Source organism: Botrytis sinoallii (assembly GCF_014898435.1).
Source record: "Botrytis sinoallii strain Bc 23 chromosome Unknown BSIN_006, whole genome shotgun sequence".
In the NCBI taxonomy this organism is placed as follows: Eukaryota; Fungi; Ascomycota; class Leotiomycetes; order Helotiales; family Sclerotiniaceae; genus Botrytis; species Botrytis sinoallii.
This window is the reverse complement of record NW_024066033.1, coordinates 2,388,556-2,402,544: the sequence shown is the minus strand read 5'-3', so window position 1 is coordinate 2,402,544 and position 13,989 is coordinate 2,388,556. Positions and strand designations below refer to the sequence as shown.

Genomic DNA, 13,989 nt, shown 5'->3' with positions numbered 1-13,989 from the left:
TAGATATCAATTGACTTTACAGCAGTATACTCGGTCCAATCAATATGCTGCGCTATGGAACCACTGATTAACAAGCGGGAACCGTTGCAAGGGGTCTTTGAATAGGATATGTGGTGACTGTAATTGCGAATACTGCAATAGACCGGAAACAAAAAGTAGATGTTGGAAATCCTGCATTTCCTCACTTCATTTACCCTGGTCTTCTTGACTTGGGAAATCCAAGAAATCTACGGACTACGGACGTCACTTTGAACAACTAGCTTCACTCTGTACAATCTATCTGGACAGGTGTATTTACGTGTGTCAAATTTAAGTTTATCAACTAGCCCGTACCCCTACCCTTATTCATGACCCATAACCCCAATCTCCATCCAATTTTGTTGCTTCTTGGTGTCTCCGCTTTCCTATCTCCATCCACGAAAACTCCACATAGCTAATATAAACAAGAATCCAGTACAACAAGACGCTAAATCATGCACAATTTCATATACAATTTCATACCCATTATTATCCCATCCATGCCTGTCTATCTTCCTCTCCTTCTCCATATTTATGATAATTTGAATATACCTCCATTCTCATGCGTCTCTTGGGCGCTTTAACACCAGTCATCAGCTCAAATTGAGCAATAGCCTGCTCGGGAAGGACTTCAAGACCGTCGACCACTACCCAGGCAGTTTTGGTTTCGGAGCGGAATTGGCGGATTTGGGAGAGGAGAGGAGTTGTAAGTGGAGGTTTATAGGAGAGCTGTTGTGGAATGTTAGTCGGTTTGTAGGATGCATGACGAACGTGTGGAAAAAATGATGATTATCTCAAAAATTGCATTCAATACAAGGAGCGTATCATGCTTTAATAATAATAATGATCTTGAACAAAGGACAAGACTCATTGGAACAGATTAAAATGCGTATAAACCTAGAAAAAAAAACTTCGATACAGAGTAGGAGAATCACGTGGATAGCGTTCTGGATACGAGAATTGAAGTGGAAAGACAAGAGTAAAATACGTACCTCTACAACAACTCCACCAGTAGGACTACTCAACCATTGTACAGGCATCGTGAAATTTGCTGGTGGCTGATCTCCAACACTTCGTGCCGGGACACAGGAGACAATCATAGTAGGCGGGCTAAAGCCCTGTGGCCACTGCTCCTGCGATGATTGCAACACATGTACAATTTTGCCATGATTACTCAAACTAATAGCCCACGAATTGAAGTGATCAGCAACTCTCTGAGCATTCTCAAGTGTTCGATTGAATAAGAATATTTTGCGACAACCGAGTTGGATCATGGCATACACAGCTGCTCGTGCCATACCACCTGCACCGATGACTAGTCCCGTCGTTTTGGATGGCTGGACGACATTTCTTGGAGATATGTTACGGCGGAGACATGTCATTATCCCAATAAAATCGGTGTTGTCGCCATAATAAGCAGTGACGGGTCCAGTTTTACTTCGACGATTTGCATGTTGAAGTAAGGATTGCGTGGTACCGTCAAGAGGATTGCCGTCTGAGGATGGCCGAAGTGGTAAGAGAGTGTTCACAGCCCCAATAGCTTTTGCATGGTAACTTTTTGGGCCAATTCGCGACATGATCTGGACTTTGAATGGCTGGGTAATGGCTGCTCCACCAAAATCAGGTCGCTGACAGATAGCATGAATATCATCAACGGATTTGACTTGTAATGATTGAAAGTCGTTGCTCATACCACACACTTCATAAGCTGTGTTGTGCATCGCTGGAGACAGACTGTAGGCTACACTGGCTCCAAGATGTACAAAATGAAGTGGATCGAGTATAGACTTTCGGTATAGTTCTTGCCGAGCCTCTGCTGCTGTTGGCAGAAATTGTCGGAGTTGACTCTTACTAACAGTAGAATTCATGACGGGATGCGTTACTGGGGTAAAAATTCGGTTCTCAATTAGCGAACTCCTTCCATGGTCTCCAAGATTATAAGCGATTACTGGAAGATGGCCTGGTATAGATTCGATTTTTCTCAGAAACCCGCGAACAGTCTCGTTGTCACTTTCTTTCGAGGTTGCTCGAGCAAACCTGACTATATCACAACCTATCGACTCGGCTCTCCGGTATTGTATCATCCTAGACTCGTCATCCCATCCCCATGAGTTTTCGACACGATGAAGATAGTGTCCAATAGTTTTTGTCCTTCCAGAAGACCGAACAAGCTGCATGACACGATCGGATGAATGCTTAAGATCGATGACAATATACTCAACCCCCAGCCGGAGCCCGTGCTCAAGTAAAGCAAAATAGACATCTTCTTTTTGAGATAAGGACAATGAGAGACCTTCAAATGCATATTCTTCGGCGTGGAGGATAACTGGTACCCCAAGTTCCCTTCTTACCGTGGAAACTTGTTTCGCTAAATCTCTTTGCATATCGGGAGACCTCAGGGCATCAACCTTGATTTGAACTGCGTCGGCTCCAGATTCCAATTGTTGAAGATCCAGATCAGGAATTGTTGACATACGAACAGACAATGCATAGGTATACAGTCTACACTCCGGTGGCAAAGCTGCGATAGAGAACGGACTTTCTAAACTATTACGAAGGACACCTTGTCCCGTGATGAAGTCAAGAAACGCCGAGAAGTCTTCCTTTGCATGTTTTAATTTTGATGAAACATTGGGAAGTCCTTGATCTTTCGGACTCGCCATTCCATCACAACTTCTATCGTGCAAATTATAATATTCATAATTTGAACAAAATCGATGAGCAGCATCGGCGTTTTCGTAACGTGCAGCTTCGAAATCTCCTATGTTTAGCATTTCTCGGATTCTTTGACTGTTTCGCAAAATATAGATCACGGGATTTGTTTTCGTATATTCTCGACTAGCAGATCAATCAAGTTAGTGAATAATTCCAAGATTGGTACTTCAATATAGGTATGTAGATATATTCAAACATTAACCCAGGTTGTAAGTATTGACACAGTCCCAGACTTTGAAGCGAATAGAAGAATATGAACGGCGAAGATAGAGAAGAGGATTATGCTTACAGCGTCTTTTGTACCTCTGTTGCGAGACTTGCCATTCCACATTCAATAATGCATCCTGTTCTGTTTTCGAATAACATTTGCCTCGCAACGTCAATATTTCTTTTGTGAAAGTTTTGAGCTCCATTCTGCTGGACGTAAGCAGCACGAGAAAGACCTGTGACTTCCTGAAAATAGTGGTCTTCAGTTATCAATCGTCGACCAAGATGTGTTGCTCCAATAAAACCCAAACTTCGTTTTCCCGACCCTCGGGAACCTATGAGAATGATTGACGCATTGGAGGGGAAAATTCGACCTTTCGTTTGCACTCCTGGTTTCAACTGTATCGCCTTTTCTATATCCATGATTCCATTGTTGGAGATGACTTGAGTTGTTAGAGACATTGTTTTGCTCGCATTCTGGATTTCGTCCCGTAGCACGTGATTGGCTAAAATCAAGGATGAAGGGGCTCCGTTCCAGTACAGTCCAACGAAGCGACAAACCCCCAAAAATGGTATGGTCAGTGGGATGAGTTGATTACAGTCGACAATTTTTTCTCGTGAATAAGTACAATATAACAAGAGAAGAACCAGGGGAAATTGTACAGAAATGGTTAATTATCGAAGTACATTCTTGATCGCTCTTTCGAAAAAGCACCGAGACACAATCGCAAATGCCGAATGTAAGTCCCTTCAATCAATCACCTAGACCTAGTAGACTAGCCAATGACCGTGGCCAGGTACTAATTAATAAGCGGCTGTCGGGTGAGAATTCTTCCACCTCCAGTTGAATTAGCTCGGACTCTTGGCTGTCTGTGGGGTATGGGGAAACGACGAGATGAATTTGAGTTCAATGTCAAATTTTGTATGGAGAATGAACGGCGACTTTAAGATATCCAATTGCTGTTACCTGGGTGAAAATCAATGCTGTAAATCATCGCGATACCATTGACAGGAATAACGACACCTACCGAGCTGCTAATAACCTTCGCGCGCGACTCAGAACGACAATCCATTTGATGTGGTACGGAACCAAAGACAATCCTTCTGGTTGAAGTAAGAAACAAATCGGTCGATGGCATACATATGGTTCGCATGCGAAGGTATCTCGGGTTGAAGCGGGCATCGTCCCTTGTTGTATATTATCCATTGTAGCAATGGAACATGGAAACTCTACCCGGAGCTCGAAGCCTGAAGGGGCGTCATCAAACAATAAAAAGGAGGCCAAGGCTCTGCCGGGAGGCTCGAAGAAGCAATTACAGGGCACACGAAAACGAGTTTCTCAGGCTTGCGACAAGTGCCGGAGCCGCAAAGATAAATGCGATGGGAACCGGCCATCATGCTCGACTTGTTTAAACCACGGCAGAACTTGCTCTTACGACGCGAATGTAAAGAAGCGCGGGCTACCAGAAGGGTATGTTCGTGGGATAGAGAAGTTATGGGGTCTTACAATAAGAGAAGTGGAGGGCGTTGAGGATGAAATTTTGGCAGTATTCAATGGGGACGAGACAAACGAGGCACTTATCAGCATTTGGAGAAATGAAGATGGACAGCAATCGGACAGCCTGGCTGAGGTATGGAGGAAGTCTCAATTATCAAGAGAACTGGAAAGATTGCTACCAATATTGGAACCGGGGCCTGGGTCTAGTACTGGGGACATTATTAAGAGAAAACGTCTCGACTCAGATGTCCAAACAGGGAAACGACCTGTGTTAGGGTGAGCATAATCGGGTTTATTTGCATTCTACATCTCTCAATGTTCAACTATGGTTGAATTTTCACATTGAGTTTGATATCTTCGGCTCCAAACTTCCAAAGCAGTTGAAATTTTTAACCTGATTTATCGTTCACATTCGATCGCACGTTCAGTCTTAGCTAAATATCTAAATAAATCTGAAGATATGGACTTTGCTTAGAATTTTCCATATACATGGAAGCTTAACTTTTGCTGACTCTCGGCTTGTAGTCTAGGCGCCCAATCCGATTCTCCTATATCTGTTCCAGATAATGAACCTCCACCGCGGACTTCAATCAGTGGCTGGTCCGATCAGAAAGTCGATTTTCAGATTCAAGAGGAGCCGCCTGCGTCCCCAATAGCTGGAGGCTCTGTCGGAAAGTTTTCCAACAGTCTTCCAGAACCCATCACACACCGCGGATCGATTTTGAGCCCTGCTCACCCAGCAGCTGCGGTTGGTAGATCAAATCTGCCCGAGCTTCCATCTGAGACCTGGCATCTCCTTGATGTATATTTTTCTTATACTCATTGTTGGCTCCCTGTTATAGAAAAGCATGACTTATTGAGAATATCGTATCAATATTCTCAAACAAGGACCAGTGGAGCAGAGGTTGTCAGTGGAGATCACGCACTTTTATGGGCTGCAATAGCCTATGCCAAATTTCAACATCGAGCTATCAACAATATACCTCATGCTCAAGGGTTGGTATCACAAGATGTATGGACGGCCGAAAGGATGTATACACACGCGAGAGCTCTTATTCCAAATGAAGAAGGAAATCTAGACCTTGGCCATGTGCAAGCTCTCCTGATCTTGACTCTCACAAATTTTGGACTTGGGCATTCAAACAGGGCATGGATACTTATTGGACAAGCTGTCAGGACTGCTATTGAGCTCGGTCTTGAGAAACCGTTGGTTGAGGAGCCAAAATCATCAAGGCATAACTCGAGATCTAAGCACGTGTTTCTAGGTTGTTTTGCTTTGGATACCTTGGTCGCAGCACGCCTACGAAGACGTCCACATTTAAGATCAGATGATCTGGACTGTATTGGAATGTTAGTCGAAGATGGTTTGGAAGAATGGGATCCTTGGACGGACTGTCTCACTGCGCGAAGGAGTGCTGTTGGAAACTCTAGAGTTCCAGCCTCTATCCTGAGTACTTTCAATCGTCTCGTCCAAGTTCTCCAAATTTTGAATGATGCAAGTTTCGCATCCGATAGTGCAAAAACTGTCCAATTCAGCACCGGATTGCTGGAAAGGTTACATATCTGGAGTCGATCCCAATCGCAGCCTTTATATTTCGACTCTACTGCAATGAATAGCGAGCAAGCTTCTTCGCTGCTACCGCATCATTATCATCTTCATATTGCATATTTCACCACGCTTGCGGAATGTCAGCTCTTATCACATGGTCAAAGAAAGGGGAGCCCTGATTTAGAACCTTGCACAAGATCGGCACGGCAAATCGTTCACCTTTTGAAACGACATTCTTATACATTTGGGCTTCTAATAATTCCACCAACATTCGAGTACTTCACCAAGAAAGCATATGATGTTGTTCATGCGGTTCTGCGAAGTATTGACAATACACACATTGGTGAGCTTGATTTTGTTTTCTCCCTTCCCAGTGCCCTACTTCTTTTTGGATTCTGATTCTTCCTTAATGCCTAAACTTCTTCGTTTCTTTCGTCTTCTGTGACGATCCATTACTGACAACCTGACATCGCAGTTCTCGACGATTGGAAGTACAACTTAGATATGTGCGTTTCTACCATGGAGCCAGCATGGCCAGTTTTTGAATCTTTCAAAGATGCTGCCGAAATCGCCCTACTAAAAAACCGACGTGAAAGCCAAGCTGCCTTTGATCTCATGGTCCCAGCAGCCGCCGAAACACCTCAATCGGCCAAAACGCCTAATAGTACAGCCAGCTACGAAATTAGTCAGCCATATAGTCCTCAAGTCTTCCGATCACAATCAATGAATAGCATGGATACATCACGGCCCACTAGGAGTAATCTCCAATATACGAAGAATTTAGTGCCGCCAACATCACATGTAAGTCCATTCATATCTTGATTTTGAATTCTCCAGCTTGCGACATTGCGTGAAATTTTGTTTTCAAAGCTTGGTGTCGAAACTTCGAGAATCAGGGCTACCGTGCGACCGTGCCATTCTCATCTCGACATAAAGTTTTGTTCCTTATTTTACTGAAGACTTTCTTCACAAGTAATTGCTAACTCGTCGGTGACGCAGTCCAATCACTCTTTTAATGGTTCTCTTACAGAGAATTTTTCTACAAGAATCTCGGAGAGCCCTCAATCGGTCTATAACAACGGAAATACCACAACTCTAAACTCATGGGGTGCTCCTCAACAAAATCAGAACCAAAACCGGGCAACTAATCAGATGCCGTTTGGGTTGCTCCAGCAATCTCCCAACTTGCAACAAACAGTACTTCCAAACAGCCTGGAAACCGATGGTGATTCGATATTTAACGATTTTGCTGTCATGGATGCAATGGAGTGGTACGTTATTCTTTCGAAACCGCACATAGTAAGAAAAATCTTGTATTAACAGCATGTAGGACGAACAGTATGGATCAGAGTTTAGTAAATCTTGGATTTGAGGATCCCGACAACCGAAATAAGGATTTTTACACTTTCTGCCGGGAACCTGACCCGCTATATTCGGACAATAGTATATTTCAACAACTGCTAGCGAGCTCTGCAGCAGATTCATTGGGGATGGATAATCCTGGTTTTGGAAATATAGGAATGGGCATGCCTGGCGGTGCAGTGTTTGGAGGAGGAATGGATTTTGGACACGGCGATGAGGGAATCGAGGCAGGGCAGATACTCCAGGCACTGAGTGCTGCCGAGGAGCAAAGAACAAATCCTGGTGGGAATGGTTGAGGTGCTTCTGCTTTAAATAAAAAAAACCTCCGAAGAGATAAATGGTTTTGTATGGATTCATGCAGGGTTCAATGTTAATAGCGGAAGATATAACTGCTAACTAACAATCATATTTGATATGTACAAAATATGTACTATGTATATTTAACGCCATGATGTATAAATTTTTCCATCCCGCCAAGCGCCGTGTAATGCATATCGTCTACCTACTCCATAAATCCAAAAGTTACAAGCGAGCCATAACGTCAGTTCCAATTTCCCCCCTTCTCTCCCTCTCTGCCCTTCTTTCGTTCACATTAGCACACACATTTTCCCATCCCATCTCCTCACATACAAATTCCCAACTTCTGACAGCTCTCTCAGCATGTTCTCTTGGAACATGATCGCCTTTCTCCACCAAGCTTCGATTGAATAACTCGAAACTCACCCAACCCTTATATCCTAAGCCATCACATATAGCTTTCAAAACATCCATCACGGGAAGATAACCCCCTCTATCCTGCTCTCCCAGGAATAACCTACAATTCCTGCTCCACGACATTCGTGCTTTCATTCCCTCGGTATAAAACTCGTGGCCTTCAACCAGCGGCTCAGCCAGGCGCTCTGCATCAACGATCTGGATGTAGAATAATTTTTTGGGATCAATAGTCTGTATCATCTTCTCCATACTTTTCTTGAATGTCGCTTGAGCATCAGGTACAGTACCCGAAGGAGAAGCGGGGTCAGCAAATTCGCGCCCAGCGATATTGAATGTGTCTAGACATAATCCAAAATTTTCCCTATCAACACCCTTTACGATTTCCCACGCTCCACTCCACGTATCAATATGTGCACCAAAACACAGATTTTCAAATGCGAATCTGAAAGGTGGTTTTTGAGCAGCGCCCAAATCGGCGATTTCGCGAAGATCGGAGACCATTTGTGATATGGAAGGGGTGTTTCCAGACGAGAAAGTAAATGTGGAGGGAATCTGAATGATATCTGTGCCTAGTATACGGCAAACTTGGAACCAAAGATTTAGTTCTTGAAGTTTAGACTTTTTAGCGGAAGAGGAAAGAGATCCTTCTTGGCAAAAGAAGGGCCCGCAGGCTATGATGGGAAGACCATAATATGAGGAGAGAGAGCGAATATATTGCGCAGCGTGAATATGAGAGGAAGGTGATGGATGAGAAGGTAGGGTGGAGGCGAGATCGGCTAGATCTTCGTAGACTATGGAAGAGTTTAGTTTTTGTGGTGGTGGAAGGGACGGTGTTCTTACACATTTCAATACCAGAGAGACCTGCATCTCTGGCAGCTTTGAACTTTTGTTCGAGACTATGATGGGCAAAACAGCGCCCGAGGGACATACTTGCAATTGCTGGTTTGAAAGACATATTGATATTGGTTTTACGTAGAGATGCAAAAATGATATGAATATATATTACTGGTTGTATGCAACGCAACGCAACGCAACACGATACAGTCGAATGGCGACAATAGTGAAGAGCAATATGACGAAATATAGAGAGTTTAAGTTCAATCAACTAAGAGAACAAACGATCTCGAAGAGACATGGGAACAATAGAAATATATGCAGCAAGTCACAAAGTTACATCAACAGTCAAGAAGAGATTGAGATTGACACAGTCAAGTAAAGGGCCAGTGCATTCCCCTTCCCTGATAAGGTCCACATCTCATATCTTTTCCCATAGAGATAGAACTACTATCTTTTATTCTCTTCCCGAATGGATAAGAATTTTAGAAAAACAGGCGTACGATCAAAAACATTTGACAGTTTCATGGCTAATTCATGCGTTAAAAGAATTGTCCGTCAAATACGGCTAAAGACATTGCCGCAAAAGCCTCTTGGTTCCAAGATTTGCGGGGAGCTGGGATTAATGTGCGATGCTAGCCGGTGTTGACGTTCGTATTAGTCAGCTTGGCAGCACATCGAATTTCTCCGCATTTACCTGCGCGAAGGACACTCCCTCGGCTCATCTACAATTGCATGAGGATCTGGCGGGGAGGTAGACAAGCAAACAAGGAGTCGGACAGGTAGGTAAATAGGTGGGTTTGCAGTTGTTGGTTGAGTCGCATCGCATCATTGCTCTGTTTAATAACAATGTCTCATACTCATAAACAATGACTTCAGCATCTACAGAACAACCAATCTCCATTGCTATCATAGGCTCCGGTCTAATCGGTCCTCGGCATGCACAATCAATTCTTCAAAATCCACAGGCCACTTTGCATTCCCTCACAGATCCTGCTCCACATGCCGTCCAAATTGCGACTTCCCTATCGACCACCTACTACTCCTCGCTACCCTCCCTTCTCTCATCCTCCTCGCTACCAAAGGCAGTCCTAATCTGTACCCCAAACCATACCCATTTTCCCATCGCCATCTCTTGTATCGAAAACTGGCATAAAATATGTTCTGGTGGAAAAACCCGTCTCGACATCCATACAAGAGGGTGCTAAATTATTGTCTATTGCAAAAGAATATAATGCTACCATATTAGTTGGTCATCATCGACGCTTCAACCCCTATCTTGTATCTGCAAAAACTGAGCTTGATTCTGGAGTACTCGGTCAAATAATTGGTGTTCAAGGTATATGGGCGTTGAAAAAGTCCTCATCATATTTTGACGGTATTGGAGAATGGAGAAGAAATGGTGAGAGCGGTGGCGTGGTGCTCATTAATTTGATACATGAACTCGATTTGTTACAATACTTACTAGGCAAGGTTACTATGGTGTCTGCTATTGAGAGTAAGAAAACTAGAGGCTTTGATGCTGAAGAAGGAGGGGCGATGATATTGCGATTTGAGAGTGGAGTAGTAGGAACATTTTTGCTAAGCGATGCTGTTCCCTCTCCATGGAATTTCGAAGCTGGTACCGGAGAAAATCCTACTGTCCCTCAGGTAGGTAAGGAGAATGATGCGGGTGGGTTCTATCGAATATTGGGGACGAAAGGAGGTATAAGTGTGCCTGATTTAACAAGGTGGAGTTATGAAGTTTGGGATGGAGAGAAGGCGTGGAATGATGAGTTGAAAAAAGATGAAATACAGGTTGATACTGAAATTGTGCCTTTTGATGAACAGATCAAACACCTAGTCCAGGTAGTAAAGGAAGGTAAGAAACCAATATGCAGTGGGGAAGAGGGTTTGAGTGCGATGGTGGTATGCGAGGCAGTGAGAGTGGCAATGAAGAGCAGGGAGATGGTTGAGATTGAGGGTCTTGATATTGTAAAGAAAAGTAGCAAGCAAAATTAAATATTCAAACCATATCTAGGGAATCGATGTCGCAAATGTTTCATATTATAACTATTCTCGGCGTTAATGAGATGCGAAAGTAAGACATTGAATTGCGGCAATTCAAGTAGGTTTCGCCTTCCTAAGCGACCTTATACAGCAATCTCACCCTCCAAATTCTGTACGGCACAAGACTCTTACTAAATACAGGTGCCCCTCTTGCTCTATGATATATCTAGTCTGCCCTTTCACTCTGCTTAATTTCATATTCTTACTTTGGTTTAAGCATTATCATGGATGTTACATTACAACACTCCACAACATCATATTTTTGTCGGGAGATTATTCCTGATTATCGTCTTTCGCCAATCCATCCTACTGTTGTAGGAGTCACATAGCTCGCTCTTTTGGGAGAGTATTATATGAAGGTCATCTTTCAATTCATGCGCATGGTGCAGTAGATCATTTTCCTGTTATTTGAATACTCCTTCGGCACAAACAGAAGGATCTTGAGTCCCACAGCGAGATTAGATCATTGTCCATCCTAAGAATGCTCCTATATAGCACCAATAATAGAGAATAGCTAAGGCTGTTAGCAAAAGATTGTAATCTTATCGGGTGCTATATTGATACATTGATATCGCGTAACTTTCACTGATCTCCTTTTGCTCCAGACATCGGTGAATTGATTTCCATATCCTTTTAATAAGAGTCATGACCACGATTCTTGGTATTTCCGGCGCAAGATGAGCCGGCTCGCTACTAGAACTATGTGGTGTTTTGATGATGCTAGTTTGTGTCGTAGCCCACAACACGAGTAATAAAGGTAAAGGAAGCTTCGAATTTGCGTGTGGATATCTTCGTAAGGGATACTTGCTCCATCACTCTTTCTTTTGCTCCGATACATGGACTTCAGTCAAATTCTATAGCATCGTTTGTAGGGACACCAGGGAGTTAGATTTGATCATTGACTTTCCCAATCACGTGCGCTAATACTTCTGCCGAACTCTGCGATATCAAAAACTTCAGATGAGATACTCTATAGATTCGAAAGTCTTGCGCCTGATCAGATAAGAGATACAATCTCAGGCCGGAGCATGTATCAGAACTCTTTCGTTTTGGCTTTACTAACAGCGTGGAACTCCATATCCATTCCCAATACTTTTCTCACAAGACATAAGTCAGAGCTGGTTGCTAGAGCTGGTTGCTATGTGTAGAAATTTCGATGGATCTCGATGGATGCTTTGCTTGCCCTCTGAGTGAATTTGACGGAATGCCATGTGAGAGCCTCAGCTGAGACTTATATGGAACCAAGCTCCTGAACATGGCCCGAAACTCATCTAGCTAGAAGTTATCTTCAGTTGAAGTCTCATCAACAATGTCCTACCTACCCTCAACGTTATGAAATAGTCAATAGATTCAAGAATAAGTTTTCACCTAGCACATCGACGCGCTCATAGGTCTGTTCCAACACTGAGATATGATGAATACATAGTGATAGATTTTAGGTAGTAAAGCTTTCATCCTCCCAGACTTTTCCATTCGCAATCAAATTTTATCATCAATTTTGATTCAATCATTTCGTGTGAATGCTCAGTGACTAATAAACGCACACAAATCAAATTGAAAGAAATTGCAAAAGCAAAGGCGCAAGTAACTCAAACCGCGACTTGACGGTAGAATTTCTCCCGACTGTCAATTATCAATTGTGTTTCTATTACCTTCGAAGATATCATTGTGTACGATTGTTGTGAACATGTCAGGTGAAACCATGATGACGGGGTCTGCAAATCTTTCCCCATGGCTTCGAAATGATACGGTAGTGGAACTTCATAAGAAGGTGGCATTCTTGATATTTGAGGAACTTGTTGACAGCGGTGATAAACCTACTCTTGAAACAGATCACTTAAGAACAATTGTCCAGGCTAATCAATCAAAAACATCATGTTAGCCAGGCCATCTCACTGTCGAAGAGATTGTGGACTTGCTCAAAGGCATAATACAAGAAGGGTAGTATGAGAAGAAACTCGAGGTTCTCAAAGATCTTCAATCAGACTGGTTCAAGCCAGCCACGCTCAAGGACACAGGGAAGACTGAAGAAGTTGTAAATGCTATTGAAAAAAAATGAGGGTGAAGCCTCTCTGCTACATGATTCTTTTGGACTGGCTGAGAAGAACAATGTATGTTGACAATCATGAGATTACGAAATTGACTAATAATCCCTGGTCAAGAGACGAACCTGCGCTGAATTTGGAACGTACTGCTAGAGAAAGTAAGCCCATAAATGGAAGAAGTTCAACAATATTGGCAGCCACAAAGGATACCGAGTATGTAGAGGGACAGGTAGACACAGGCGAGGCAACAAAAACCCCTGGAAAAAATGACAAGCATTCGACTGGCTCGCAAGAACTAGTGGCACAAAATCAAGACCCAGCACGACTTTCTCGCAACCAAAAACTACCTCATGGTCCTTGCAGTTCACATTTGATACTTAATCAAAGAGAGAGAGGCCGCGCGACAAGACCCGATCAGTCTCGTAAGCGTCGCCGCAACACCCCAAGTCCTGAGAGGGCCAACCAGAGAAGAAGGACCAACAACATCGGTGGATCTTACGAAGATCATAACAGATTCTGCATTAATGCTGGTTGTGATTATGGTACGTTGCGTGGTTTGAACTTTGTTTAGTCTTTTCCTGACATTATCTGTGTGTAAAGTCAAGGCTTCAAAAATGGTATCGCCCACTTCGGAATACATGTCAATTGGTTTTTATCGCGTACCACGGCACGCAATAGTACATTTTTTTAATTTCGACATACAGCAAGGAATTTTGGATGATACCCATCGTTGTATTGTAAGAACGTTGTATGATTGGGCTCAAAGATACGATTATGGGAAGCTGTTCTGCGCTTTATTGTGGTACAAAGCGGGCCACGCTGAGCTTCAGGAATTCCATAAAGTATTGCGAAATGTTTATATAAACGAAGATCATCTGTACCTTGTTCGTTGTAGTGTCCGGGAGTTCAAGCAGATGCTCTGTAGGATCGCGCAGATAAGACATTGTGCCGCCCACCACCAAGTCGATGCTCCTGTTTTGATCATAAAGGAAATGGTG

At 43.2% G+C, this 13,989-nt stretch overlaps 5 protein-coding genes across 5 annotated transcripts; 3 read left to right on the top strand and 2 right to left on the bottom strand.

Annotated features, from left to right (window-relative positions):
• Positions 1-312: 312 nt before the first annotated feature.
• EAF02_004439 (uncharacterized protein) lies at positions 313-3,402 on the bottom strand (the record flags this gene model as incomplete). Its single annotated transcript, XM_038900487.1, has 3 exons — positions 313-747; positions 1,011-2,856; positions 3,023-3,402. The coding sequence occupies 3 exons, from the start codon at positions 3,400-3,402 to the stop codon at positions 508-510; spliced, it is 2,466 nt and encodes an 821-aa protein (XP_038760194.1). The 3' UTR covers positions 313-507.
• A 752-nt stretch (positions 3,403-4,154) lies between these two features.
• Positions 4,155-7,645, top strand: EAF02_004438 (uncharacterized protein; the record flags this gene model as incomplete). Its single annotated transcript, XM_038900486.1, has 5 exons — positions 4,155-4,714; positions 4,964-6,330; positions 6,463-6,788; positions 6,987-7,258; positions 7,318-7,645. The coding sequence occupies 5 exons, from the start codon at positions 4,155-4,157 to the stop codon at positions 7,643-7,645; spliced, it is 2,853 nt and encodes a 950-aa protein (XP_038760193.1).
• Positions 7,646-7,871: 226 nt separating this feature from the next.
• On the bottom strand, positions 7,872-9,018 carry EAF02_004437 (uncharacterized protein; the record flags this gene model as incomplete). The annotated part of the gene is made up of 2 exons (XM_038900485.1): positions 7,872-8,854; positions 8,904-9,018. The coding sequence occupies 2 exons, from the start codon at positions 9,016-9,018 to the stop codon at positions 7,872-7,874; spliced, it is 1,098 nt and encodes a 365-aa protein (XP_038760192.1).
• Positions 9,019-9,766: 748 nt separating this feature from the next.
• On the top strand, positions 9,767-10,898 carry EAF02_004436 (uncharacterized protein; the record flags this gene model as incomplete). The annotated part of the gene is made up of 2 exons (XM_038900484.1): positions 9,767-10,058; positions 10,147-10,898. 2 exons carry the CDS (start codon positions 9,767-9,769, stop codon positions 10,896-10,898), a joined length of 1,044 nt encoding a protein of 347 aa, XP_038760191.1.
• A 2,157-nt stretch (positions 10,899-13,055) lies between these two features.
• Positions 13,056-13,562, top strand: EAF02_004435 (uncharacterized protein; the record flags this gene model as incomplete). The annotated part of the gene is made up of 1 exon (XM_038900483.1): positions 13,056-13,562. One exon carries the CDS (start codon positions 13,056-13,058, stop codon positions 13,560-13,562), a length of 507 nt encoding a protein of 168 aa, XP_038760190.1.
• Between the last annotated feature and the right edge of the window lie 427 nt (positions 13,563-13,989).